The sequence below is a fragment of the Carassius gibelio genome, chromosome B22, assembly GCF_023724105.1.
Source record: "Carassius gibelio isolate Cgi1373 ecotype wild population from Czech Republic chromosome B22, carGib1.2-hapl.c, whole genome shotgun sequence".
NCBI classification, from domain to species: Eukaryota; Metazoa; Chordata; class Actinopteri; order Cypriniformes; family Cyprinidae; genus Carassius; species Carassius gibelio.
Window position 1 is genome coordinate 31050779 of NC_068417.1, and position 27924 is coordinate 31078702.

Here is a 27924-nt window from a genome sequence, read left to right on the forward strand (position 1 = left end):
GCTATAACTTTTCAGATTATTTACCCGCCAACCGCCAAAACTGCAGAAGAAGAAGAAGAATTGGGAAGAACGTCGCACATAAACAGAAGAAGGGATGCCCACTTCTTAGTTCACTTATTGCTATTCTGCTGTCCAGAATACTTTAGCAGTGCCTTCACCCGTTCATAGCCCATGCCTGATATTTCTAGAGCGAGTCTCAGACAGCTGTGTGCTGTAAGTATGGCGTTTATGAAGCTAATATCAGCTCTAGCTGTCTAATATTAATGGCCCTGGAGCCTAGCAGCCAATGCTAACTTAACTTACATGTTTAAACTGAGTGACAATAATCACATTCACGAGCTCCAAGAGCTTCGAGACACTTTTATTGTGATTATTATTTCTGATATATACTACGATTTTATGATGTACTGTGCGATTTTGACTGTAAGATGGTCATATAACTTTTTTAAACAGTCTACTGTTTATATATATATATATATATATATATATATATATATATATATATATATATGATTTAAATATGATTTAGCAATATATTTATTCCTAAATCATGAAAGATATATTTACTTGAGAATAGAGATAAGCAGTCTTGTTTTCTGAGACATTTAACAAAATTATTTGAGTTTTTGCCAAAACAAGAGCAAATATCTGTCATTGGTGTAATTATTATTATAATTTTTTTAAACAACATTTATATTTTTGAACTCATTGACAGATATTGTTGTTTTAAGCATCAACTCACTTTATTTTTGATCAGTTCCTCAGCAAACAAGCATCTTCACATATTTATTTTTGTAAGCACGTGTATGTTTCGCAGGCGACATTAAAAGTAATTTTAAGTAAAAATGGCATTTTATTCATTTATGTAAAATTAATTAAGAAGAAATGTCATAAATACAATTAATTGACTTCCTAGACATTTTTTAAGAACATATAGATGTATTAATGCTTTTTTTTCCTTAAATCATTCCAATTATTCCTTTACTGCTCTTTACTTGGTCTTATAAAAAGTGTGTATATAATGTTTGTACAAATTCCTAAAAATACACACTGTTTGCTGTAGTGCCTTACGCTGATTTATCACGGTGTAAAAGTGAAATGCTTAAAAGGTCTGTTATAGTTTGAATGCCCCAACAGTTGTTGTATTTGTTGTAGATGGCAGTCCCGTTCAAGATCCCCAAAAAGAAGCAGCCGTCAGATCTGTGTCTCGACATGCAGTCTCCACTGTCTCGACTGCAGGACAGCAGCTCACACGCGGTAATAAAGCCCTCATCTGCACTGATGTCCATAGAATCGGCCTGGAAATATGTGTCTCCTCTCAGCCTTTTTTCATGTAAAGCAGCTCTTTTAGTTTAAATACGTCTCGTCTCACAGAAGCAGTGGGGTTCGGTCGCTCTGAATGGAAGAACGCTTCAGAAATGCAGTTCTAATGGAAATGTGCTGCGGAGAGATTCTCAGAGGAGTGAATCTTTGAGGTAAGACCTCGGTAAACCGGGAACGTTTGGAAAGTGTCACTAGATGGAGCTGTTTATTCACTTTGAAAGATGTGTGTGTGTGTGTGTTCAGACTAGATTCACTGTTACACTAGGAATTATCATTTTTATAATCCTGTGTCTATATTCTCCAAGGCTGCATTTATTTGATTAAAAATGCAGTGAAATGGTTATATTGTGAAATATTATTACTATTTAAATTAACTGTTTTCTATTGTGATAAATTTTAAAATCCAATTTATTCCTGTGATTCAAAGCAGAATTTCCTCAGTGTCACATGATCAATTGGGAATTATTTTAATATACTGGCTCAGTTATTATTGGTGCTAAATTATTATTAAGGACTCTTATTATTAATGTTGAAAGCAGTTTTTTTCCAGCTTAATATTTTCATGAAAACTATAATACAGTTTTTTTTTTTTCAGAATTCTTTGATGAATAGAACATTCAAAAGAACCACATTTTTTCAAAATAAAAGTCTTTTGAAACATCATATATATCTTTACTTTCAACTTTTGAGTGGACTTCAACTTTGAAACACAGAAAAGAATAACATTTGAAAATAAATTCTGTTAGAAAACAGTTATTTTAAAATGTAATAATATTTCCCTGATTTTTATTTTATTTTTTAAAAATAAATGCAGCCTTGGAGGGCAAAATACATGGCAAAAGACAAATCACAAACATCAAGAAAATCTTATTCGTTCCAAACTTTTGAGCTGCGAGGTACTATTTTTCATCTGTAAAGTTCAGAACCAAAACAATTCCCAACTCCAAGTATTAAAGTGTGTATATTTTAAGCAGTCAGACTTAACGGTTCGTTTTAGCAAGATGATAATGCGGGCAAAATTATCTATATAATTATATTGTAACAAGGATCTCACCTGCATTTAAGGTTTTTGCACACTGAAATTTTTGCAAGTTAAAAAAATAAATACAACCTCACGCTGTGTCATTTATTTCTATGTATTTCATTTATACACTGCATTTTCAGCATTTTCAACATTTTGCTATGAAAAGATGACAAATAACAAAAAACAAAAAAGTGCATACAACATTTCAGACTTTTAGAGAGCAAAACATAATTAACAGTTGCATAATGACACATTTTATTTGTATCTGTGTCCATTTCTCTCTTGCAGACCCATCAGGCCGTCTCTCAGCGGTGAGCGGCGGGATCTTTCACCGGGCTCACGGACACGCACCTGCTCGGATAACATTCCCAGAGGAGCCACACGTGGACTGATCAGTTTTAAAATGAACAAACAACCGATCAAAATCAGCCCCATGCAGGGGAACAGGACACCCAATAAGGTGTCCGAGACGCCCGGTTTCAGAGCCCAATGTCAAACTCCCACCGCAGGGAGAGACTTCACAGGAAACAGCAGGTGAGAATCTGAGCCATGGCGTGCTGGTCTGTGTCCCTGATCTAGAGCTGGAGATTTCAGTTTGATCGAGTGGGTTTTATAACGTCTGTGTTTATTTGTTTCAGATGGAGACCCAAAAGAGCATCGGATACTCTTCTCTGCCATGATGAGAACCATACGGGCGCGTCTGAAAGCTCTTCGTTCAAGATCCATAGAGGTACATCCCTGTCTTATTTACGTATCGTTAATATTATATATATAAAAAAATTTTTAGTTATTATTATGATTTAGTTGGCTTTTTTTATATTTTCCAGTTCCATCTTAATTTTAGTATTTTAATTTTTTTGTTTTTGTTTTATTAGTTATACAGGTTTTTATTATTTTTCTTTAAATTTGTATTATTATAATAATTATTATTATTATTATTATTATTGTTATTATTTAGTTTTACAAATTTTTGTACTAAAATTTTGAAGTATAGCTTCAGAAATGTTAAACAGAAACAGTTCATTTAACAGTCTCTAAATATTTATTTATTTTATTTTTCAGTCTTGGGGTGTGTGTGTGTGTGTGTGTATGTTTATATATTATATAATTTAGTATATTATTTTTATGTTTATTAGGAGATAACTCCACTTTTAACAATAAAAAAAATCATGATTTTTCATTGTGCATTCCAATTCTCAATCAAACTGCAGATAGGTTGTATTTATTAGGTAAAATAAAAAGCTAACTAACACAATAAAACACAATAAAAACATGATAACATAATAAAAAACATAATTTTTGAAAATATTTGAATTATCTGTTTTTGCAAGAAAACTTTATATTATACATATACATTTTCCTAAGAAAACGTAAACCTAACCATAAATTTCAAATGAAATTGACTTCATACTAATTCTTGCCAAAAGCACAAAGACAATATAGCATGACTATCCGCATAATTCAGAAAGCGACTTGGGTTTTCCCTAATGAGTTGGATCGTTAAACAAAAGAAGCAGTTAAAGTAAACCGTAAACTTTGGCTGAGATATCTGCTGTAGATTATCAAGAAGCTAATGAGGGAAAATGCCCTTATTTTGGGGCTTTTCGAAGTCCCTGCATCTCTTAGTACCTTTAATGATCAGCTTTGTCTCTCTCCATTGTGCTTGGGGCAGTATGTTTAACATCTCGCAGCTGTCTCCTATCCTTTGACCCTCCTTCACTCCCTGCTCTACATAATATTGGACGGCGTCAGAGTTTTCCTGGCTTCAGATCGCTGATAAATAAACAAATGCTTAACTTTATGGATCTGTTAAAATGGTCCTGCTTCTCGCTGGCTTTCTCTCTTATACTCTGTCTAGTTCCACGTCTCTGGGGAATTGGGCGATTTAGCCCCGTTTCATGGCTGATGTGACCTCCACCAAGGTGGAGGAATGATATTCGGTCAATAAGGCCGTTTTATATGTACTGGGGACTGCATAAAGAGAGAAAAAAAAAAACAGTTGTTTGGAGAAGGTCGTGCTGCTTGTAAAATCCTAGAGTTTCCTTTTTTATTATTTCACCATTTCATCTTAGGCCTGGATCCAGGGGAACTGGAGGAAGAGGAAACCGAAGGGACACAAGGCCACTCTCCGGTGAAAGAGGCACAGAGGTCGTCCACTTCAGAGGACACGGCGCACGTTTTACTGGAAGAGCGCAAATTAAAGTCAACTGGTTCTGTCGGTGACGTCTCTAAGGTGAGATGGTCTCTCTCCAACCTTAAATACCACGACTGAGGTGCCCTTGAGCAAGGCACTGAACGCCTAACTGCTCCCTGGGCACTGCGGTAAAAATGGCTGCCCACTACTCCGTGTGTGTGTGTGTGTGTGTGTGTGTGTGTGTGTGTGTGTGTGTGTGTGTGTGTGTGTGCACTATGGATGGGATAAATCCAGAGCACTTAATTCTGATTTTGGGTCACCATACTTGGCCACATGTCACGTCACTTTCACTTTCATAGTAGGCTCATAAATATTCATCTGATCATATTTTTTACAAATGCTGCTATGGCAAAGTTTTGGCTGATAAATATTAATTGGATCTGGCATTGGTTTATAACAGTCCTAGAGTGAATCAAAGAATGTCTCTGCTTGTTAGCTAATTAATATTCATGAGGCAAACCTTCCTTGTAGTAGGGATTGTAAATATTCATTAGGCCATAATAACATCATTGGTGATATTATACAAATCTTACTATAGCAAAGTGTTGGACCATAAATGCTAATTATTTTTACTTGTCTAATTAATATTCTCAAAAAGAAGTTTCACCAGGATTCATTTTCATTCATTTGGCCATACTGACGTCGGTAAAGAGTTAGTGAAGTTCAATTCCTACATGGCAAATTTGGAGGTCATAATTATTACGTATTTCTGACTATCATGTATTTGTGGTTATGTTGGATCATACCACCTGGAATGATGTCTTGGCTCATAAATACAAATGAGGTCATACTGACCAACCAGTCATGCTACCTAATTAATATTCATGAAGCAAAGTTTCACCATAGAACAATCTAGTCTTGGCTCATAAATATGAAATAGGTTATACTGACATTGCCTCAAAGCCTTCTAAGAGCTGTCATTCATGTTACTTAATATTCATGAATTGAGCCTTCACCATAGTAGGGCTCATAAATATTAATTAGATCATACAATTATTGGTACATCAGTGGTGATATTACAAATCCTACTATGGCATAGTGTTGCTACTATGCCTAGAGCATCCAAAGTCACCATAATATGAGTAGTACCTATTAGTTTATTCATACTGGTTTTGGTACTTAGAAAATGTAAGATTCTGACTATGTCTTACATTTAGGTCATGAATATTAATTACTTTATGCTAAGATTGCTTTGTGACATTTCTGAATATTAAAGAGCTGAACCTGTGCCAGTTTTGGACAGGGTGTTGTCTCACTCAGCTAGAGTTTAACTGTAACCTCTTTGTTCTTGTCCCTTCTGACTCTAGAACGCTGCAAGCAAAAACAAGAATGGGACTGTGTTGAATGAACAGTCTGTTTCGAAACTGTCCAATCATGAACCCAGCCTCCGCTCAGGCCGCTCTCTTCAGGAAGCTCCAGCTAGGCATCCGAGGACCTCTGGAGAAAGAGTTGCCACCTCTGTGCCTGTTAGAAAAGACATACTCACTTCACCTCCAGAGGCCAAGAGCAAAGACCCCTTTGGGTCGTTTTACAGCAACAGACTGAGGAGGAAGCCCCCAGTTTTCTACAAGACCTACAAGAGATCCAAGCCTAGCTCCACAGAGCCAAGTACGTGTGACTGTCTTTTTTTCTTTCTTTCATATTATTCTTTTCATCAATTTTCAGACATTGGTTTGAGTGCAAACTTGCCTTATTTAAACTTTCTTACCCTTCAGGGAGGCGGGTAGTGCGTTTAACAGCTTTTGCATGCCGTGTATGCCAGCTTACCCCATAAATGCTTGGAAAAAAAGTTTACATGCTGCCTTTGTCTTTAATGGAAGACGTATTTCTTAAAAGCACTGATTGGCAGAGGCACCAGATCTTGTTTTTCAAAATGGTCAGAAGGTCAAGATAACCCAACCTATAAGAGGTTTGTTTAAAAAAACAAATGCACCAATATTACAATACAATAAGTTGATTATTTTTGTGTTTTGGCTGATAAAAAGAAACAGATTTTAAATTCTATAATGCATCACAGCATTATAACAAACATAAATGTACATGATGAAAAATGGATTTAGAAATTTAGAAAATCTCAATCTAGGTATCAAGATTGAGAAATATAGATCAAATGTGAACATAAAAAGATTTTAAAACTGAATTAACCATGCAGGTTTAAACAAAGGAAACCCTTACTTCCACCAATGGAAAAAGTGGAATCTAGATTTAAAAATGCAAACGGAGTCTGAACATAAAACGAGAGTAAAACCGAATTAGCAGGTAAAATAAAAGAAGCTTTTTCCAGTAACTTTTATTTACTGTGCATGCCTAAATAAAATAAACTTCCAACAACAGACGAAGTGGAATCTGGATTTAAAATGGAAACTGAATGTGAATGCAAGAAGAGAGTGAAAACTAATTAACCTAACAGGTAAAAAAATAACCTTTTCCAATAACTCTTATGGTACAGATCTACAACCTATGCATCCCTAAATAAAATAGTAAACTTTCACCAGTGGACAAAGTCGAATCTGGATTGAAAATCGCAAACTGAGTGTGAACAGAAAAAGAGAATGAAACCAAATCAACCCCATCTGACAAAAAACTGCCTTTTCTGTGACTACATGACAGTTCTATTGTTATGAATGCAGCTTTTTTTCTGAGCTGTCATTGGTTAAAGGATGTCCTCATAAAGATTAATGCCTTGCTAAGTGTGTGGTGTGCAGAATAGCAGCATTCACTCTCACAATCTAGATTACTGCAATCCTGACCTCAAGGTCTGGGTAAAGCCCATTACACCTCTGTCTGCTCTGCTCTGTCGCAGATGAACCATCCTCCTCTTCATGATCAGCTGGGATTAGTTCATCCTAAAAATCTTTCTCCTATTATGGTTGCCCTTAAAGGAAATAGTCACTGGTCACCCAGAAATTGATTACACACATTCACGTTGTCTTCAGAAGATATGTGATAGTGTGCAAAACAGACAAAAACTTTGTTCATCACTGATTATCTTCTGTCTCAGTCTGGATCATTAGGTCAGTGAGTTCATTCAGGCTGGTTTTGTGAACCAGATCAATTGATTCATCGACCGGCTCAAAATAATGGTTCATTTTGTTTCAATCTTATGGCTACGTTCATGTTGTTTTTCATTAAAAAAAAAAGTAGTCTTTAAAAGCTTCAGTTCCCTTTTTTTATGATTTTTTTTCCCATTAGTGGCCATCTGAAAAAGAAGATTTGAACAGATTGATTCGAACAAACATCTGTTTAGTTTGCAAGTCTCTCCGATTCAAACCATTTTTAATGTTGCAAAAACAGATGGGCGGCATTGAGGCTGTTATGGTTTTCTGATGGATTGGTGGACAGGAAGAGGAAGGGAAGGAGGTGAAGGATGAAAAAAAAGAGAGAGAGGATTATCCATGTCCCTGTTTCTCTCTCAAAGCCCATTATAGGACCCAGCCAAAGAGAAGCTTCTGCTGCAGAGAGGAAGGAGAAAAAGATAAACACGTGGTCAGAAATTAACACTCATCATTCGCCAAATGCAAGAAAAATGGTCTGATAGCTTTACTAGAAACATAATATCGCGCTGTAAGAACACAATGTCGCAATGACCATCTGACCCTCGATGGTGTTAATCATGCGAACTTTTCAAATACACACACAAGCTGTTTACTGAAGCAAACATCTGTCAAGACTCGCGTTTACCTCATTGGAAAATGTAGCATCAGAAGTTTATCTAGGAGGCCTGAAGTTTGTTTTTCCTCCAGAACGTTTAGACATGTGCGCTGTGCTCCAGAAGTCTGAGACCACTGGTGAAAAGGCTTCTATTTTTCATTTGTTCCTAATTTAATAGAACACATTTCAACGCAAAATATATTATAATGCACAACCTGATGATGTTTGCTCCAAAGAACCTACTGTGTGCTTCTATGGAAGCAAGAACATCTGTTCATTTCTGATTGGTGAATACACATCTGTCTCTCTCTCCTTCAGTCGTGCTGTCCAGCGATGATGAAGGAGCCGATGAGATGAATGACGTGTCTGGGGGTTTGCAAGAGCAGCGGATTTCTGAGGGGATCATGGACGCTCAGGTAATGGATAACGAATGGGTGTAGATTTCGAGTAGATGCCCCTACTGACTGCATGTCATAAATATTAGCATTTATTCATTTAGCACTTGCTTTTACCCAACGCAAATTACGAATGATAAATGTTTAATGCGGTTTGTGGTTATACACTCACAGAAGTCATTGAATAATTTACTCAAACTCTGATAATAAAGAAATAAATGCTTTGTTTTCAATAATTTGACACATTTTATTTAATAAAAAAAGAACTGAATACATAAACATTAAGAATGTAAAAATTATAACATAAACCATGATTATTAAAATATGTCAATCATTTGGCAGCCCAAGATATTTATGAACATTTCTGTAAACGAACCAAAATTAGCCAAAGGCTATTTTTCATCCATAGTCCCTGGATAAAATAAGTATTGTATGTTTCTGTGTCTTTATTTATTTTATTATTCAAATAAAAGCATGGCGTTTACATGCAGATGAGTTTATATTTTAATGCCTTAACGCATTCAAATTGCATAATAAAAAATAAGCATTTTTACACTGTATAAAATAAACGAGCTATATACAGATTTGATTTTCTTAGTTTAGTTTTTTCTTTAGATATTTTTATAATGTGTCCCAAAGGTGGACAAAAACAGAGACCCGTAAAAATAGTAATGTGAAATATTAGAAAAATTTAACAACTGCGGCTTCGTTTTTTTTATAGAAAGTTCAAAAGAACCGCATTTATTTGAAACAGAAATTGTTTGTAACATTATAAATAAATGTCTTTACTGTCACTGTTTATTAATTTAATGCATCCTTGTTGAATAAAATAATTAAATACTTAGTGACCCCAAGTTTTTGAAAGGTAGTGTAGAAATGCTTTTTCTCTTAATCAATGTGGAATGGAAAACTCTTACATCTTTGACTGATCTTCAAATGTCCCTATCATTATTAAAATCTAACCCACACCATTTGGATGAAGCGTTTGTGTCCTCGAGAATCTGTCTCTTTGGAGAAGCTTTGAAACTTTGCCGAAGAGCTATGCTAAACAAATGTTAACTCATTTCAACTTATCTTCATGCACATCTGTCTTTTGAAGTCTAGATTTGTTCAGTATGGCTGAGGAGCTTTGGGTTCGCCCTTGTTTACAGCTATTCGTCAAACCCTTTCAACGAATTTCCTTTGTCAGAATCGTTAGTTTTGTTTGTCCAAGCTGGACACATCTTCAATTTGCGTCGTTTTTTGTGACATTAGAACAAATTCAATATGGCACCCCGGTATGAGAAGCTTCTAGCTTTGGTATGCAGCGTTTTGGATTTGCGCTCAATTCTGAAGTAGAAACTCCTTTGAGAGAAGCATTCGGCTTGGGATGTTTGAGGACTCGTTGCGCTAAATAAAAAAAAAAAAAAAAAAAATTTGCGATTTAAAACTTTTTTTTTTTTTTTTTCTATTGACCACAATGAAATAAATAAATAAATAATGTGTTTTTTTTTTGTTTCATTCTCTTTCATCACGCTTCAGTCAGGGAACCAAAAGAGCCCAAAGACAAACGCAGGAGGTGAAACATCAGCGACCAAAGTAGAAGTGCCTTCCAACATCGAACTGGACTTCAGCAGACTCCATTACGACACATTCGAGGCGCAGGCCAACGGGACCATTGTGGTGAGGGAAACTAATGCTGAAAATATGATTTATAGTTGTATTAAATTATGAAAGTGGTTCAGCAGCGGCCTCAAACCCACTAGATTGGACATCAGTCTGAAGATCTTAATTCTCTTATCTGGTCAGATTGAATTAGGCCTCTCGGTTCCATCTTCCAGATCTGGACGGATGGGTTTCCAACACATGGTTCCAGCTCTTCCATTCAGCCAATCACACAGTTCGATTTGTGTTGTTGTTTGTGTAATGAAGGACATCTGTTATCCCAGTGTTTTAATTGGCCGTTCCTGCTACAAACCACAGAGCAACAGCTAGCCGACATTGGGCTGCAGATGTGATTAAGAGAACAACGAAAGTTTGTTTGCCACTAAATTTCGAAGGTTACACTGCGGAGCGGCTGAGAGCCGTGTTTATTAGAACAACAACAACGGCTGGAACCTAAACTGGCCCTGACACCGAGTACAGCTTATCATTGTTTGTCCAGCAATGCTTCAAAAGCACATAACAGGGGCTTTTCTGCTCTCTGTTTACAAGCCGTTAAGCAATAGTTGCGCTCTCCTGGAGGGGGCCGCTTGTTTAGGATGTGTTTAATGAGAGTAGCTGGAGGGGGCGCGTGTGTGTACCATGTGGATTTGATCAACAGGTCAGTATCTCTGTTCCAAAACCCAGGGAGCTGCCTCTTTTAACCTAGTAAAGGCTTGAAAAATGGTTTTGAAATTGTGAAATCAAAATTTGTATATATATATATATATATATATATATATATATATATATATATATATATATATATATAATGGACATTATTGTGAAAAACTATCTTTTCAGCTTTTTCTTTTCAGGAACTAGGAAAAAATACACTACTGTGAATAATTATATAAATAAAAAATCATGAGGAAAAAATTACGGTGTACAAAAATTGATTTTTGTTTTTTAATTATTTAAAAAATATTGATATATAAATGTAAAATATAATTAGTTTAATGCTTAAAATATCATTAAAATAGTTTTAAATGATATTATTTTGCTTGATGGCAGGTCAATTGATTCATTATTCAATGCTTTTTAATTATTTATTTTTTTGCTAATTTAAAATGATTCATTGCAATACACAATTGTTTTTTGTCATCAGTTTGCAGATTGATTTTCATCTAAACTATATAATTTGAATTTTGTACAATAATAAATCACAATTATTTAGCTTTTTTTTTTTTGCTTCATTAATGCCCGACACAAACTTTCAAGATTTAAGTCATATTTCCAGATATGATTAAGATTTTAATAACAATAACAATAATATTTATATTGCATAGATATGTATCACGCTTACTGTGGTATGTTTTGTTATTTCCTGTCTATGTAGACTGTTCCAAATCAGTCTCTTTTGAGGTTGGTTTCAGTTAGAATGCTGCCTTTGAGAAAACTGCCAATGTAGGCAGCATGAACGCGGATATTTGGAACAAAGGAAGTGTCAAGCGTTTGTTGTCTTTATCGGAATGAATGCCAGCAGGAGCGTCCTCTGTTCTGGTTTGGGTTCATTGACCACAGTTTTATGTGACTGTGTTCTTTTCTGCTTTTCCATCTGTGGCAGAATGGCTCTTTTATATCGTCAATCTGTTAAATATCTGCTGGTGGACAGACTTTGTTGTCAGCAGTTTTAAGAGACCGCCAACCCTTTGTTATCCCCTTCCATGTTTGGCTTTTGTCTTAATGCAATGTTTTCCTTCTCTTTCTTTTATAGATCACAGATGAAGGCATCTATGTACCACTGAAAGGTATTTACAACTAATATTCTTTTTCTTTTTTAGTTTAGATACATATTGAGGATTAAGAAATAAGGTAAGCAAAAAAAAAAAAAAAAAAATACTTGAAAGACCATTAAAGTGTACCATAAATCTGTTTTTATTTTTCCATCCAAGTTTTTCTGTTATATCAGAGCTCAAAAATAAGAACTAGCTTTATATTTAATAATAATAAAAAAACATATTTAGATCTATTTCTATACATTTTTTATTTAAAAAAAACTTTTATATTTATGAATGTTAAGTAATGAATGAAAAAAATGAAAGAATCTAAAATAGTCTAAATTATATAAATGTAAATATAAAATTGTGTGAGTGTGATATTGTAATAACAATGTTAATAGTATTTAATGATATATTTAAAAAGTAACTAATACATTTTTCTAATCATGTAAATAAAAAATATTGAAAATAAATATAAAAAGTACATCTAATAAATTAGTATAATTAGAAAAAAATTAAAATTATAAATATAAAACATCTAATTATACAGAATTAAAACTAATATTGTTCAAATAAATTTAAAATAAAAAACAGCATTTAAAATGACAAATGTAGAAAAAATATATAATTAACTTATTTTATAATAGATTTAATAATTTTATATATATATATATATATATATATATATATATATATAATATTACGAGTGTAAATGTAAAATAATTTCATAGAAATATTTTAGTAATATATTTAATAGTACATTGACATCTTATCTTAGTTTTTAAAGCCAAAATAATATTTAATGCAAGCATTAATAAAAAAAATAAAAAATAAAATGTGGTCAATTTGGTTTACTTCTCTTTATGAAGTCTGTCAATGCTATGACAGACAAAAGTGTGTGTGTGTGTGTGAGAGAGGATTAATTTATTCAGTCTTGTGCTCATGCTGGGAAGAGCAGTGAAAAACGAGACAGGTGATTTTGCTTAAACAGGTGTTTCGCGTTATATTGTAGGACACATGCGTGTTAAGGAGTAGAACTATTTATTGTGATACTAGTATAACATTCGGACACCCAGTGAACAAATCTGATCTAATACAAAGCGTATGTATACAAATACCATTGTTTTCTGTGGTGCTGCCCCGTGTGGCAAATAAGTGTAATTACATCGATCGATCGGCTCACTGGATGGGTGTCCAGCAAACTGCGGAGTTCATTAACCCTTCACCCTGTTTTGTCCCAGGTCACAGCTCTCCTCAACTGTCTGTGACCCTCTGTCTTTCCCTCCTCGCTCTTAGTTTCACTGCTAAGACGGCTCAGATTAAGACTCTATTTATGTGTGTGAGACAGAGGAAGAGCAGAGAACTTGTTTGCATGACTTCAGTCATCCCCGTATTACTGTATGTGTTCAATAGAGCACCTGTGTGTGTGTGTGTGTGTGTGTGTGTGTGTGTGTGTGTGTGTGTATAAGATGCTTATGAGGGTTTCAGACAACGCTTCTCTGTTCTTAGCTTTCTAGGGTCTTTGTGCGTAAGCCACCCACTCGAGAGACATAAAAACAAATCATTTTGAGCAAGGTCATCCTGTTTCGGGAGCCAAAGAGAGCTTTTTATCAAGCCTTTGTGATAAATTTATGGCTGTTAGCTACTAGTGTTGACGTATATGCTAGTGTGTGCCTAAAAGCTTATCAGTGATAGTTTACTTGCGTAATGTGACATATTTTTGAGGGAAAGGGATATTTTTCAGGAAAAATAAAATGTGGTGGGACATTGTGTTATGGGATTGTGACAAATTGGGGCTAAATATCAGAATGTACCAATGCTGGTTCACATTGGTATTCATTCAAATGAGGCTATCCTGTTTCAAGAGCCAAAGAAAGCATTTTATCAAGTTTGTGGCTGTTCGTTATTAGCATTGACAGACGTATGCTAGTGTGCACCTAAAAGTTAGTCAAGCTAATGTCAGTTGCTGTTTGAAACCATTTAATGTTAATAACGTGTCTTTTTTCTGAGGAAAAAAGGACATTTGACAAAATAAAATAGGGTTGGACTTTTCTAGAGGCTGTTAGCTATTAGCATTGACACACGTACACTGGTGTGCACCTAAATGTTAGTCAAGTCAATGTCAGTTGCTTTTTTAAACCCATTTTATATGAATAATGTGAACTTGTTTTCTGAGGGAAAGAGTATATTTGGCAAGTAAAAATGTGGTTGGACTTTTCTGGTGTCTGTTAGCTATTAGCATTGGTGTGCATATGCTAGTGTGCGCCTTAAAGTCAAGTCAACGTCAGTTGTTTGAAATCTATTTAACTTGTGGAATATGACGCATTTCTGAGGGAAAGAGGATATTTGACAAGAAAAATAACTTAGTGGGACATTACATCATGACACATGGGCACTAAATATTATAATGTATAAATGTTAGTTGGTTATTATTTGAATGAGACCATTCTGTTTCAAGAGCCAAAGATAGCATTTTATCAAGCTTTTGAGTTCAGATCATGCCATGTCTAGTTAAGGCTAAAAAAAAAAAGTAGCTACTTGGCTATTGGTTAGCATTAACCATTAGCAATTAGCATGCACATTCTAAAGACCTAGGACAATAACTACAGTATAATTATAGTTCTAAAAATTGGTCTAATTAAAAAGCAATAAGGAAGTCCACACTACAACCTTAACAATAACGACACCGATACGACATCATTGGAAACGCTTTCAGATTTTTTTTTTTTTTTTTTTTCAGCAAATAAATGATAAAAAACATTGACAGCCAATCAGAATCCCCCTGACTTTAAAGAATTGGAGAATTTGAAGCAGCGCACAACGAAACTTCTAATTGCAGTTCGTCCATTGGCTAAAATTAACGGTAATCTAGCTATTGTAAAAATTTAACTTATCCCTGCATATGAAAATGTCTGCTTATACAATAGGTGAAAAACGATGTGAAAAGAGTAGAATATCCAAATTTTCTAGTGTTCATAATATCGTAGAGGAAAAGTTCTCGAATTACCTACTGCTTCTGATGAAATTTCGAAGTGCGCAACTGATGGACACTTTACTATGAATTCTTAGGAGAGGAGTTGTGAATGTGCAAGTCACATGGTGATGACAACATTAAGTAAATAGGCCAGTTTTGATTTTATGCCAACTTTTAGCTATATATTTCAAATCAATAAGAAAACAGACCACAAATACTGATGAGTTTACAGATTTTTCCAATTTAATGCTGTCTAAAATGAGAACGTCTTTCTCTATTTGTCACTCAATAGACTAATAATGGTGGTGGTTTTGATTCATCTCAGAAATTCAAATCTTATTTGAGTCTGTTCACCAAAATGATTCGTTCACTGACTCTTTGGCTATGCCAGTAGTTTTTGGTATTGTTTGCATGTTTTGAGCAGATCATTGAATCATGTACTCCAAAGTTTGTTTTTACTAGGGATATCAGTTTGTTTGAATGACTCTTTGAAAAGAAACCCATTAAGATTATACTTCGCCAAATATTTGTCATGCTATATTTAAAATATATTTGAATAATCCTGCTTGTTTATTGTATTTGTAGGTGTTGATGGAGAGGGTGAAGTAGCCGTTAGCGTGTCATGCTCTCAGCTGCTCTTGTACGGCGTGTGGGACGGCGGACTGGCCCGAGACGGTAGTTTGTTATCGAGCACAGAGGAGCCCGCACCTTCTCTCCTCTTCCTCATGGTGTCAGATGCTCAAGCCAGGCTACTCCAGACAGAGCTGTCCGTGCTGCACACCGTACACACTTCAGGTGAGCCCTGCACAGGAGCATTCTGGGTAGGGATCCATTTGAGCTGAAAGTTATGCTTTTCTGGATAGAAATTTTATGGATAGAAAGTTATTTTATTATAAAAGAAACTCATTTCACAAATGACAATTAATACAGATTATAATATAGGCTATCAAAAATTGTATTGCGCTTTTGTAGAGCACAATGTACTGAAATTAAAATGAAGAACCTGCTCTAAATTCTGACTGGATAAAGCATATCTGTACACTAAATACAGATAAAATAATTGACATTTTTATACATTTAAATTCAAGTGTATTTGTATAACGCCTTTTTAAAAAATTATAATTTTAAACACACACACACCTATTTAAACAGTTGAATATTTAAAAATATATTTTTAAAGTGCCAAGTTGCAATGTTAATTGGAAACTTTAAACTAGAACTGCATAATATTTTATTACTTTTTTCTTAAATACTTTTTTCCATTAAATGAATAATTATAATAATAGTAGTATTTTTATATCATTTTATTATAAAAATATAAACGTGTATTATTAATAACTGTAAATAAAACAAGAAACAAATAATTGTTTAAAATTAAATATTTATTTTTGTAATTTAATTGGATTTGTTGTTGTTATTATTACTACTACTAATACTACTACTACTATTATTATTAATAATCAATATTATTTTATTATTCAAAAGATTTTACATTTCAATCACAATATTTATCAGAAAAATTGCAAGTCCAACACGCACACTCACACACCCCCTTGATTTCTGTAATGAGAATGCTGCTGGCACTGTGAAGCAGTCTTAATGGCACCATGCGGTTATCGCAGCAGTCGGAGCTCATGTGACCAGCCGTCAACCATTGAGTATTAAGGCATTCCCTTCAGTGTGTGTGAATCACAAACAGGTGTGTGTGTGATTGAAGCAGCCGCCATTAAAAGATTAATTAATTCAGTCTGGTTCTCATGTGCTTGGCATTCTAGCAAGGAAGAAAGCATTTATTTATTTATTTATTTTATTCATTTTGGCCAACCAGTGAGCATTTCTGGATGGATCTTTAAGCATCTGAGCCAAGTCAAATGCTGAAGATAAACAAATAAAACAAACTAAATTAATAGAAAGAAATGAAGAATGTGGTTTCTATTTTTCTGTTCTGTTTCCAGGACAGGCCTGTCCGTTCATCCTGCTGGTGTTGACTGGCCAGCTGGAGGATCTTCAGGTGGCTCTGTTGGCATCTCTCATGGACGTGATTGGCCTGCGACACGGTCAGAGCGATTTGAGTAACTCTCTGTCCTGGTCCGACGGACTGAATCAGCTTCATTGCTACCCACGGGGTGAACATCTCCTGTCCCTGCTGGGACAGAACGTGAGGGACGCTGGACAGGACATGTCAAAGGTCAGTTCATATATCCATCCATCCATCTATTGATTCATGCATTCCTTTGTCAGTCTTCCATCTAATCTTTTCCATTCACCCATTGATTTCATTGTTCGCCCATCTATCTATTCTTTTGTTCATCCCTCCATGTTTCCATCCTTTTGTCTCTTCATCCATCCATACTTATGTCTATTTACCTGTCCTTCCATCTATTTATTTTACTGTCCATCCTTCAGGTTCTTTCATTCTTTCATCTATTCTTATGGTGTCTTCACACCAAACAACTGTAATTATTTGCGCGAGTAGATCATGTTTAACGTCAATACGAAGACCTGAATAGTGGAAAATTCATGGCAGGCAACGTGAACGAAGCAAAATGTGTCTCATTTGCTGCAAACACGCTGTATTTGCCTCAGTCATTTTGAGCAGAAGATTAGCATGATCTAGCTGGAGGAAGCGGTCACACAAGCGCAGTTCCTGGAGAATGACGCTGAAAATAATTGAGTTGTTTGCGCCCCTGGATGGTGCTGTGAGCTCAGACATGTCAGCATTTGGCTTTCCGGCGTATTTGGAACTTCCAAAACAGGTACAAATCTGCAATTATAGTTATCTCCGCCATGGTAGATCACGCAAAGTTTTTATTTGCGCGAATAACATCCCACGAGTAATCTAGAGTGATTGATGCGATTTGCATCTATTTCCATCAATTTCTCTTACTCCTTCTGTCTATCCATCCATTTATTATTTTGTCCATACATCCCATAATCTGTCTGTTCATTCAGTCCTGTCCTTCAGTATATCCTTCATTCCTTTCATCCATTCATTCATTTGTCAGTTTCATCCTGTCATTTTCATGAATTCTTCCATCTAATATCTGTCTTTTTTGTTTATTCATTAGTCCACCCATCTACACCTTTTTCTGTCCATCCTTCAGCTTCTTTAATCCTTTCATCTATTTTGTTTTAGTTTTTTTAATCTTTAGTCCATTCTTTTGTCCTTTGTTTCATTCAGTCATTCATCCATACATCAATCATTCCTTTGTCCATCCATTTTTTCCCATCCATTCTTTGTTCGTTCATTGATTTCATTGTGTATCTACCAATTCATTTGTCCGTCATTCAATCTGTCCATCTCTTGGTCTGTCCACCATTCATTCTTTTGTCCATCCATCCACCTTTTCTTTTGTCCATCTGTCAGTCCTTCCATCCACTCCTTTGTCTCTCTCTACTCATCTGTCCTTCAGTACAACCTTAATCGTTTTCATCCTTTTTATTAATTCTTCAGTCTCTTATCATTCATTCATCCATCCAATTTCTTTGTCTTTTTTTATCCATCATTCCATCCATCTTTTCATTCCTTCAGGTTTGTTATCATTCTTTCATCTATTTTTTTGTTTATTTAATCTTTAATCCATTTTTTGTCCATTTATTGAGTCTTTCATCCATATATGATTCATTAATTTGTCCATCTGTCCATCATTCATTCATCCTTAATTCCTTTGTCCATCCATTATTCAATTAATTCATCCAATTTATGTGTCTATCCATTTTTGTTTATCCTTGATTCCACCCATCTGTTTCTTTTTTCTGTCCAGCCTTCACTTTCCTTCAACCTTTCATATATATATTTTGTCTTAAATCTTTAATTTTGTCCATTTAATCATTCATTCAGTCATATATCCATACATTGTTCATTTCTTTTGTCCATCCATCCCTAATTTATTTGTCTTTCCATTAATTTGTCCATCCATCCATCTTTCATTCATTCTTTTGTCTATCTGGACATTAATTTGTCCTTCTATACATCCAGCCATTCATTTGCCCCTCTCCGCTGCTTCCTCTTACAGTGTTCAATGGGTTGGCCAGATATTGGCAGATATTTGAGTGCAGGCGTGATAGAGGCACCGGTGGAATTATACGGCCCAATATAAGAGCAGGAGTGAGGTTAGCCATGGTCCATGGAGGCTGTGCTGGTGTGTAGATATGGAACAGAGCAGGAAACTTGGCTGTCTTTATGGATAGTAGCTGAGCGGTCCCCTCTCTCTCGGTTCTGTGGAAGTGGCCATTGTGTCACTCTCTCCAGAGACTTTATGACGTGGATGAGGGGCTCATAGCGGCTGCACTTTGGGGGTCCTACAACTTTAGTACATTTGTGGGCCTTTTTTGGGGCAACATCTGCGTGTGGGCGTCAGGACTCTTGGGGCGTGACACGTTTCTTTATTTTCGGTTTCAATGTTGCCAGCTGGCAGCAATGGAAGTAGGCCACCTCAGACGCGTTCTCCTTTCTTTCTTTTCTTGCGTTTTACGAGCTGGCTCAGCCGCTCAACAGAGATGGAGCCCAGTTAGCCGCCCTAAACAGGCAGCACATGGCGTCGCTATTCTCACTCTTCATTTTCCTTCTTCTGAACTCATATCGCCCTCAAGTCTACTGGCACTTCGATCACATCATGTTTGCTCTCTTTACATTTTCCCAACCTATATATACAATCCTCTTTTGAACAAAATCAAATGTAATTTGCGCGGTCGAATGAAAACCGAGTATCCAAACCTGTTGACTTTCTCGTAGCCAATAGCCATGAAAAGGTCAGTGGGTTTGGATACTCCAACCCCAGGCAGTTGGAGTATCTCCAGCTGTTTTGATTCAGATCTGACCTGGTTCACTTTTCCCCAGCTGGAGAACACAAGTGGGACCAGCAGCTTGCTAAGAGAGCCAACAGTCAGAAGACCCCTCCGGAGCCACAGCCGGCAACAGAGCTCACCACGCAGGTACTGGATTTGATCTTTCATGCCAAGAGGCCTCAAATATGATGACACTAAAAAATATGAAGGGAGCTATATATTTTTATGCATACAGGTTCATTGGAAATGTAAAAAAATATATATATATTAAATATGAGAGAGCGCTGCAGTGATGACTTATTTTTGTAATCCAACCCAGCATATAGTATTGGGGAAAACCAGCTAAAGACAAAAGTTGGTTGCACTTTTTTTACAGTACGTGTACTAACATGTACTTATAGTGTACTTACAGTGTATTTATCTAAGAAAGTTCTGGTAACACAAGGTAACTACATGGGGTAGGGTTGGGTTTAGGGGTAGGTTCAGGGTTAGTACCTAGTTATTACATAGTTATTGTAATTACTATAATAAGTACATTGTATGTACATGAGGAACAGGACTGTAAAATAAAGTGCTACCCAAAAGTTTTCACAAAATTCTGATTTCACATGGACTATTTTAATGATGTCCTTACTATATTTCTGGGCCTTGAATGTGCTTGTTGCATTGCTGTCTATAGAGGGTCAGAAAGTTCAAGTATCAAAGATATCTTAATGTGTGTTCTGAAGATGAACAAAGGTCATACAGGTTTGAAACAACATGAGGGTGAGTAATTCATGACGACAAAATTGTAAAAAAAATTTGATAGAAACTGGCCATTTCAAGACAAGTAAAAGCTTTTTAAAAATCGCAAGGTGGTATTACTGATGCAATTTATGTTGTAGAAAAGAATGTGAATATATAGTCTGCTTGTGTTAACCACAGAACTTCAGACATTCAACAAAAGACACATTCAGAAAGGCATTAATTTCAGGATGATCAAGAAGTGCTAAAATGTCATCCCACAATCAATCATTTTTCTCAGAAAAAAAGAAATAGCTGCAAAATTGTTTTCTTATGTAGTCGGTGCACTAAAGTCAAAATAAATATTAGAGATATAACAAATAAAACAACAAAACAAGTCTTTAGGAGGTGTAAAGCAACTATAATTATTTAAATTATATACATATTAACTTTTTTTCCTGACATTTTTGTGGAACCCTTAATGCATTTTATATAATAAATGTATATATATATATGCTTTATCTTTTGCACCATTGAAGACAGGAAACCTGTTTTTATACTTGCCATTATTTTTGCAATTCAGTTAGGTGCCACTAGAGGTGCAGAAGCGACACACTTCACCTTTAATTTCTTCTTTGAAGGCAATGATTAAGCCGTAAGCTCAGTAGTTGGAACCCAAACGCTGACGTTCCCTGGCCCTTCAGAGAGCTTTCCATACCACTAACTTTCCATCAAGTTGTTGAAGTTTCCATACAGGCAGTGAAATTTAGATTTAATTTGTAAGTCAATATTGATATGTCGTGATTAGCGCCGAGGATTGTATTTTTGGAAGCTGAAGTTACATTTTGTGTGAGGAGCTTGTTTGAACTGTTTTCCACCAGGCTGATCCAGTACCCGCCTCCCCCCTCCAAGGGCGGCATTACCGTGACCGCCGAGGACCTGGAGTGCCTCAAGGACGGCGAGTTTCTCAACGACGTCATCATCGACTTCTACCTCAAGTCAGTCTGATGAATACTTATGAGGGTTTCAGCTTGTAAAATTAGATCTGATATTTTCCCCGATATTAAATACTCCCTTCAGGTACCTTCTGTTAGAAAGAGCCGACAAAGATGTGGCCGAAAGATCTCACATCTTCAGCAGCTTCTTTTACAAGCAACTCACTCGGAAAAACACTAGCCGCCCTGAAGAGACTGGCAGCACGTAAGAAATCACCTTTTATAGTGTGTTTATAAAGGTTTTAAAGAGACAGTACACCCAAAAATGCAAGTTAAAGGGATAGTTCACCCAAAAATGATTTCTCACCCTCAAGCTATCCTAAATATATATGACTTTCTTCTTTCAGATGAATATAATCAGAGTTATTTAAAAAATATCAGTAACACTTTATTTTACAGTTACATCTATTAGTAGCTTATTACTAATAACTAAGACTTTTCTCTCAGTAAATTCTTAATTTTCTGATAAATGAATTGTAAGTAATTGTTAAGTTTAGGTATTGGTTTGGATTAGGAATGTAGAATAAGGCATTAATATGTGCTTAATTGGCACTAATACATGGCTAATATTCTAGTAATATACATGCTAATAAGAAATTAATAGATGTAACCATAAAATAAAGTAATACCAAAATATCTTGGCTCTTTATAATGGCAGTAAATGGGGGTCGAGACTTTTAAGCCCAAAAAAGTGCATCCATCCATTATAAAAAGTGCCTCACACGGTTCTGGGGGGTTAATAAAGGCCTCCTGACATGAATCGATGCATTTGTGCAAGAAAAAAAGCCATATTTACAACTTTTTAAACCGTAATCTCTAGCTTCTGTTAACTGTCGTACACTTGTTCAAGAGAGAGTGGCATTCCAGCGAAGACGTAGGACGTAAACATATCATAAATCAGGAGTAATTTGAATTTTTTGGATAAACTATCCCTTTAATGTAACTTTAAGGATTTTTTTGTTTGTTTGTTTGTTGACTAAATTGTATGCTTCTTGCTAATGTGAATGACTGTGTGGTGTTCTTTTCCACAGAGGCCCGTACAGTCGACATCAGAGAGTGAGAACATGGACCCGTCATGTGGACATCTTTAGCAAAGACTACCTTTTTATACCCGTAAATCAGGAGTAAGTGAGGAATTTACATTTAAAACACACACATGCATAGTTCAAATGGACACTAAATATTGGATAAAATAACTTTGAATTATTAATTATTTAATTATATTAATTAATTGATTTATTATTATTATTTAATTATTTTTGTTAGGGTTTTTTTTATAATATGGAATCAAGTATTTTTTTTTAATGTCTCACCAAGGCTGATTAAAAATACAGTCAAAACAGTCGTATTGTGATGTAACCGTACAATACAATACAATATTTTAAAATGTAATTTATTTCTCCGATGCAAAGCTTAATTTTCAACATCATTAGTCCATTAGAAATCATTCTAACATGTTGATTTGCTGCTCAAGAAACATTTCTCAGTATTACCAATATTGAAAACAGTTGTTCTGCAATATTATCTGAATATTCTTTAAAAACATTTAGATATTTAGGATTCCATTATAAATTCATAGCATTAAACAGCATTTTTTTTTTTTTTACATTGATACATTTAATACATCCTTGCTTTTAAGTATTAAATCTGCTAGTTTGTTTATTCATAATCAGTATTTCAGGAGCATCACCATTCATTCTTTGGAACAGAACAAGCTGTCACCAATGAAAGTGAGAAAACATGTGCACTTTCAATGGCAGAGCGTTTCACGAAGCCTCGCAAATAGTTACGACATCTCAAACACACGTTACAGAATGTTCTCTTGTTAAATATCCAGGATGCATGTTGAAGGCCTGTGTAGATGTTGGATATCTGACGACAACAGAGCATGTTAGATTGAGCTTAAGCAACGAGTCTGTATTGCCAAACTGCGAGAGAACAGGCAATTCCTGTGTGGTACTGCATGTTCCCATAAAAGCAAATTGCCACGCAGGACACACACTGTACGTGAACGTGCACACACTCGCACAGCACGACACGGCACAGATGATTCACAAACCGTCCCAGTTCAAGGATTAGCAGATCTTGTACCAGGACTTGGTGATAAAGTGTTTTTATGATTACGTTGCTGGGGATTATGATTTTAGGCAGCATTTGTGTTAATAGACTTTTGTTCTGCAGTCTTTATCTAAGTTGGTAAGTTTCCATGAATCAGTTATGTTGATCCATTTGAATGAATCTATTCTTGGTTATTTTGCATCATTACTCAGTAAATGTTTGGGGAAGTGTCTGCATTCACATTTATAGGTAAATCTAATTTCTTGTTTATTTAGTAAGGAACAGGGGGAAAAATGTATTTTTTAAATCTTTGTAATAAATTAGATTTAGATTTAAATAAAAATCATGGTTTAGCCTTTTCAGATCAAATACATAAATATTATGTTCAGAAAGTTATTGTTATTTAGCAGTAAAATCCTGTGCTACTGCTGCAGGGTGTTTTCTGCAATGGAAACAGGGCTTTATCACTGATCACTGACTTCCACTTCCTCTCCTGCTCTGTTTGCTCTCGGTCCAGGGCTCACTGGTACCTCGTGGTGATCTGTTTTCCTGGTCTGGAAGGGCTTGAGTGGGTACCGTGGAGAAACAAAGGCCTTGTGTCGCAGGATAAGAGTCAGACAGCTAAAGCCAGCTCTGCAGGGGATTGTCAAAGAGGTAGCATACACACATCAACAGAATTAATTTAAAAACACACATTTTAATTTTATTCATAAAGTGCCTTTATTTTTTATAACAGTAACTTTTAGTAAGTGTATGTATGTGTGTGTGTGTGTGTGTGTGTGTGTGTGTGTGTGTGTGTGTGTGTGTGTGTGTGTATATATATATATATATATATATATATATATATATATATATATATATATATATATATATATATATATATATATATATGTATACACATACATACATACATACATAAAATTTGAAAATGTTAAAAAATAGTTATTACATTTTTAGAATTTCTTTTATTTTTGTTCAGATGTTCTTAGGTCAAATTTTTCCATGTAAAATATTCAGAATCTGTTCATGTTTACAAACATTTAGTGCATTGAATTCTTAAAAAATTATACAATATTAGATTGTGCCACTTTTATGATTAACTATTATTAGAAATCATATTTTTTTTTGTTTTTTTTTAAGCCAAGTTTATTTTGTTAGATAATATTTTTTATACATATCTAATAGTTGTCTTTCCAAAGAACAGTTGTTCTGTGCATTTATTGTAAAGGGATGGCATTTTTTTTTTTTTAAGTAATGCAGAAAGAAAAAAAATATATATAAAAAAATAGTTATTTTAGACTCTCTTTTCTGTTTTTCCAGACAGGTCACAGCAACCAAAAGGAAACAAATTAAAACCCAGTGAGCCGAGACCCCACAACCTACCGGTAAATACTAATACTATCAGTGGATATTAGCAGATGTCTTATCAGGCATCGTTAGTATTCATTTTAAACATTCATGCACATTTTGAGTTTTTATGTACAGCAATATGTCAAGAAGGAGTCTGATGGCTCTTGTGTGTTTTTAGGATTGCACAGTACACAGCTGCACAAGAGAGACCATCTGCAGGAGGTACCAGTATTCAATATTTCATCTTCATCTTATACACAACAACAGCAGTTATTACAAATGTGCCCCCACCATAGAGAATAACGGCTCTTTCTCTAGTATGTGAGATTGGTTTCTGATCCAGTTATCGGTCTCTTTCCCTGGTTTACCCTCAGGCCCTGTATTCTGGTCATGGACTCTCTGAAGCTGTCGTACCACCAGCGAATCTACACGCTGTTACGCGAGTGAGTCGTTCATGCAATCCGAATGTTTTACTGCATTGGATCATGTCAGAGAACTAAATACTGAACTCTAAGAGAAATGTCACCTGTCCCGCAGGTATCTGCAGGTGGAATGGGAGGTTCGGAAAGGAAGCACTCGAGCTTTTACCAGTGAAAGCATAAGCGGGAGTCTGTGCAGGGTCCCGCTGCAGGACAACAGCAGCGACTGTGGCCTGTACCTGCTGCAGTATGTGGAGAGCTTCCTGCAGGTACTTCAGACTGGCTTAAGAGCAGAATTCGGTCTTTGTCCCGATACCTCGTGTTCTGTGGTGCGTTTAGTTCAAGGTCTGAGCTTTTTGGTTTCCTCAGTGGTAAATGTCAGAAACGTAACCTGACATTTGCTGTTGAGTGGGATTTTCAGTAAAGTCAGTAATAGATTGGGATCTCAGAAACTCAAGTTACACCTGTTTGTTTTGCAGCCTTTGAGTTGAATCCTGGTTTGTGTTAAAGCACATACTAGAAATGGCCAACTACATACTTTTAAGGATATGAAGGTTTTGGGACAAACAAACAAAAAAAAATATTTAATTAATATTTATATTAATATTTAATAATTGTATTTATTTTATATTCAATTTATTTGTTTTGTTTTTTAAAGAATGAAATTTTATATGTAAAACACATTATATTTAAATAGTATAAGTGTATATTATATATTAAGTATATTATACTATATATAAACTTTTTAAATATTTACCATATTTTTCGGACTATACGTCGCACCTAAGTATAAGTCCCATCAGTCCAAAAATACAAAAATGACGAGGAAAAAACATATATAAGTCGCACTGGACTATAAGTCGCATTTATTTAGAACCAAGAGAAAACTTTACCGTCTACAGCCGCGAGAGGGCGCTCTGTGATATCAAGTGTAGGCTACAGGAGCACAGAGCAGCATAGAGCGCCCTCTCGCGGCTGTAGATGGTAATGTTTTCTCTTGGTTCATTTCTCTCGGTTCAGGTCAAATTAATTTTGATAAATAAGTCGCAGGACCAGCCAAACTATGAAATAGTGTATATATATATATATATATATATATATATATATATATATATATATATATATATATATATATATATATATATTATAAAATACACACCTGAAATCAGTAAGCTTAACATGACAACAGTCAAAAAAGTCTTACAGGCTGTGCTAAAATGTGCAATGTTAAGTGTAATGTTTATATTAGTGTTGGTTTTTGCCGTCTTAACACGAAACAACAGTTTTTAAAGTTTTACAGATTTGTCCTTGATTCGTTAAACTTTCCGCTCAACGCTTTTTTGTTTTTGTTTTTCCGCTCAGAATCCAGTGGTGCACTTTGATCTCCCGCTGCGATTGGACCATTGGTTTCCGAGGAATCAGGTGCGCAGGAAGAGGGAGGAGCTACGGGAGCTGGTTCTGCAGATTTACCGAAGACAGGGGGGCGGGGCTGAGCAGAGCACTAAATAATAACAGCCGGAACATGTCCTGTCACTAAACTGATCATTAGGGCCATTTTTTTTGTTTAAGTGCTTGTCCTGTTTCATTTTATTTGTTTTTTCTACTGATTAACAGATAAAGGATATATTTATAATTTAACTTTGTATTTATTTGTATTAAAATGGCTTTTAAATGTGACTTAAATTTCATCTGTTTTATTCATTTCCAAACAAACATGTAGGTTATTTAAATAAAAAAAGGAGCTGAATATTTTAAATTGATTTGGTATTTTGAATTTTTTTACTAACAATTTAGACACTTCATAGAATTGGGAATATATACTATATATATATTACATCTAACAAATTTGACTGTTTTTCTCACGATTGCAAGTTTTTATCTCATAATTCAGGCTCTTTATTTCACAATTGCGAGATTTTATCCAACAGTTCAGACTTAAGTTGTATTTTCAAGTTTTTATCTCATAATTCAGACATTTTTTTTCTCAGAATTGGGAATTTATATATCTTGAAATACTGAGTTTATATCTTACAAATCTGACTTTTTCTCACAATTTATCGCACAGTTTTTATCTCGCAATTGAACATTTTTTTTTGCGAGTTTTTATCTCATAATTCTGACATTTCTTGAATTCATGAATTCGAGAGTTTATATCTCACAAATCTGCCCTTTTCGCACAATTTTAGAAATTTTTCACACAATTGTAAAAGTAATTTTCTTTTCAGATTGGAAATGTAATGTGTTATTTAACAATTTGGTGTGGGGTATAAATTGTGAGATACAAAGTCGAAATTACCTTTTTTTTTTTTTTATCCTGTTGTGGAAACAAATTTATGGGTAGTAAATTATTAGATGTAGATCTAGATTATATAATCAGATTCCAAAAAAAGAAATTAAAAAAGTAATTGAAGTAAATTCCAAAAGTAGTGCTCGTAATCAGATTACAGTTACTTTACAGTTACTTTTTTATAGATTACATGATTAAATTTTGTTCACTCAATATTAGTAAATTGCTTAAAAATGTGATGGTTTTATATATAAAACAAAATGTATGTATTGATCACACTTTTAACAGCACATTTTTTTAATGATCTTATTGGGAGGAAGTGAGTGACTGAATATTATTCAT

General features: G+C 34.9%; 1 protein-coding gene across 2 annotated transcripts; it reads left to right on the forward strand.

Moving 5' to 3' along the window:
- The first annotated feature begins 41 nt into the window (after positions 1-41).
- Positions 42-27055, forward strand: senp7b (SUMO specific peptidase 7b). Of its 2 annotated transcripts, none has more exons than XM_052590655.1 (22): positions 42-213; positions 1156-1257; positions 1375-1475; positions 2636-2881; positions 2986-3077; positions 4420-4580; positions 5849-6149; positions 8511-8608; positions 10109-10249; positions 11985-12018; positions 15548-15757; positions 16918-17150; positions 19803-19897; positions 21355-21471; positions 21554-21673; positions 22500-22592; positions 24044-24180; positions 24847-24911; positions 25055-25098; positions 25251-25319; positions 25414-25564; positions 26658-27055. In XM_052590655.1, the coding sequence occupies exons 1-22, from the start codon at positions 172-174 to the stop codon at positions 26802-26804; spliced, it is 2799 nt and encodes a 932-aa protein (XP_052446615.1). In that variant the 5' UTR covers positions 42-171; the 3' UTR covers positions 26805-27055. The 2 variants fall into 2 exon arrangements, with proteins under 2 accessions (XP_052446615.1, XP_052446616.1); XM_052590656.1 differs by having other exon boundaries at positions 1378-1475.
- Positions 27056-27924: the final 869 nt, after the last annotated feature.